This window comes from Etheostoma spectabile, chromosome 20 (genome assembly GCF_008692095.1).
Source record: "Etheostoma spectabile isolate EspeVRDwgs_2016 chromosome 20, UIUC_Espe_1.0, whole genome shotgun sequence".
Classification (NCBI taxonomy): Eukaryota; Metazoa; Chordata; class Actinopteri; order Perciformes; family Percidae; genus Etheostoma; species Etheostoma spectabile.
This window is the reverse complement of record NC_045752.1, coordinates 9,537,274-9,538,678: the sequence shown is the minus strand read 5'-3', so window position 1 is coordinate 9,538,678 and position 1,405 is coordinate 9,537,274. Positions and strand designations below refer to the sequence as shown.

The 1,405-nt window shown below is 42.5% G+C and overlaps 2 protein-coding genes across 3 annotated transcripts in view; one reads left to right on the top strand and one right to left on the bottom strand.

Annotated features, from left to right (window-relative positions):
• The window catches only part of mnat1 (MNAT1 component of CDK activating kinase), a 40,333-nt gene extending 39,240 nt beyond the window's left edge, over window positions 1–1,093 (top strand). For both annotated transcript variants that reach the window (XM_032500406.1, XM_032500405.1), the window contains one exon: window positions 899–1,093. In XM_032500406.1, coding sequence (XP_032356297.1) covers window positions 899–1,019 — 121 coding nt within the window. In that variant the 3' untranslated portion in view covers window positions 1,020–1,093. The remainder of the gene's footprint in view (window positions 1–898) is intronic.
• A 178-nt stretch (window positions 1,094–1,271) lies between these two features.
• trmt5 (tRNA methyltransferase 5) overlaps window positions 1,272–1,405 on the bottom strand; it is a 3,073-nt gene continuing 2,939 nt past the window's right edge. The window contains exon 5 of the mRNA XM_032500402.1: window positions 1,272–1,405. This exon is cut by the window's right edge and continues 135 nt beyond it. The gene's annotated coding sequence lies outside the window, so the exon portion shown is untranslated.

Genomic DNA, 1,405 nt, shown 5'->3' with positions numbered 1-1,405 from the left:
CACACACACACACACACACACACACACACATCAACTTTCTGTCTCTCTGAGCCTCCCCACAGGTGTTAGGTTACTCTGTAAAGCAGCTTGAATGGGCACAGAAATCACAGAGGGCTGTCTGTGTTCTTGATTCCCGTTTCACTTTGAAGTTTTCTCCTGCTCACAGGAACAGGGGCCACAAAGCCAGACTCGTGTGAGGGCTTTACCCTCTCTGCCAGGACTCTGATTTCTGCAGGGTGGGGGGTGTAGGGGTAGACAGTATTGACAGGCAAGGCTACGTGTTGTCTCGGTTGCTGGAGGACTTTTGCTTTTTTAGTTTTGTAGTCAAGATGCAACCAGTATGCAGGTTTCTCCCCCAATGACGGCACAAAACACCATGAAGGAAGGATTAGGGTGGTTAGGGACACAGGTCAACCCCCCCATACACACACAACTCATAAGTAGAGGGGCGTCCATCACCGTGGTGACAAGATGTGGAGACGAAATTAACAGCTCAACTGTTTTTCTGTCTGTGCACAAATGTGAAAATAAACAGTGACTTTTGGCTTTGCTTAAGAACTTGAAAAGGGGCTTTGGCAGGCTACATCTGTAAGCACTTAAAAAATAAAAGACACCCATAATACTTTAATAGCACCATGTTGGAGAGGCTTTTAGGCACAAGGTGTTCCAGTGTAAGTGTATGGGTACGTCTGTCTTCGTTGATCTCATCAAAGGGCCAAAGGGTCGCAGAGAGCCAGAAAAATAACTTCAAGTGTGGATTTAATGAAGAATGAGCGTACACTCAAGTTACACTCACATGAACTACTATTTGAAAGCAGCTCTCAGGCTGCCAGTCAGTCACTGTATTTACAAAATACATCACTGCTGTTACTGACCAAAGCTCTCTGTGTGTTCTCAGGTATCTGAACCACGTGCGGGCTGCCATGCCTCAGGACACAGCTGGAGGATACACCTCAGCTTTGGCATGTCATCGAGCTCTTCAGGATGCTTTCAGTGGGCTGTTCCCTCTGAAACGTTGAGCACATCAGAGCTAAAACAGCCACTGTTTAGAAATGTGACTGAAAGGACAATAAAAGCCACACTGCTACAGAGAGAGCAACAGCTGCTGTGGTAAATGGTTGCACTGGCCGATTTTTAGTCAAGGTGTATGTGACTTTTTTTCCATTTCTTTTTTTCTTTTAAACAATGTGTTTTTTGAACAAACAAAATGTAGAAGTTTTTTTTTAGTTAATTTTGTATTTAAATAAACACAACGACCACTGAAAAGCTTTCAATGATTTTTTTTTTTATTTAAAAGATAACAACTTAAGACGTATGACCAAGCAAAGTTGAGCTATTATTTCTTATGACAAGATGGTCATCTGTTAGAAAATCATCAGTTAAACTCAGTTTGTTAAAAAAAAAA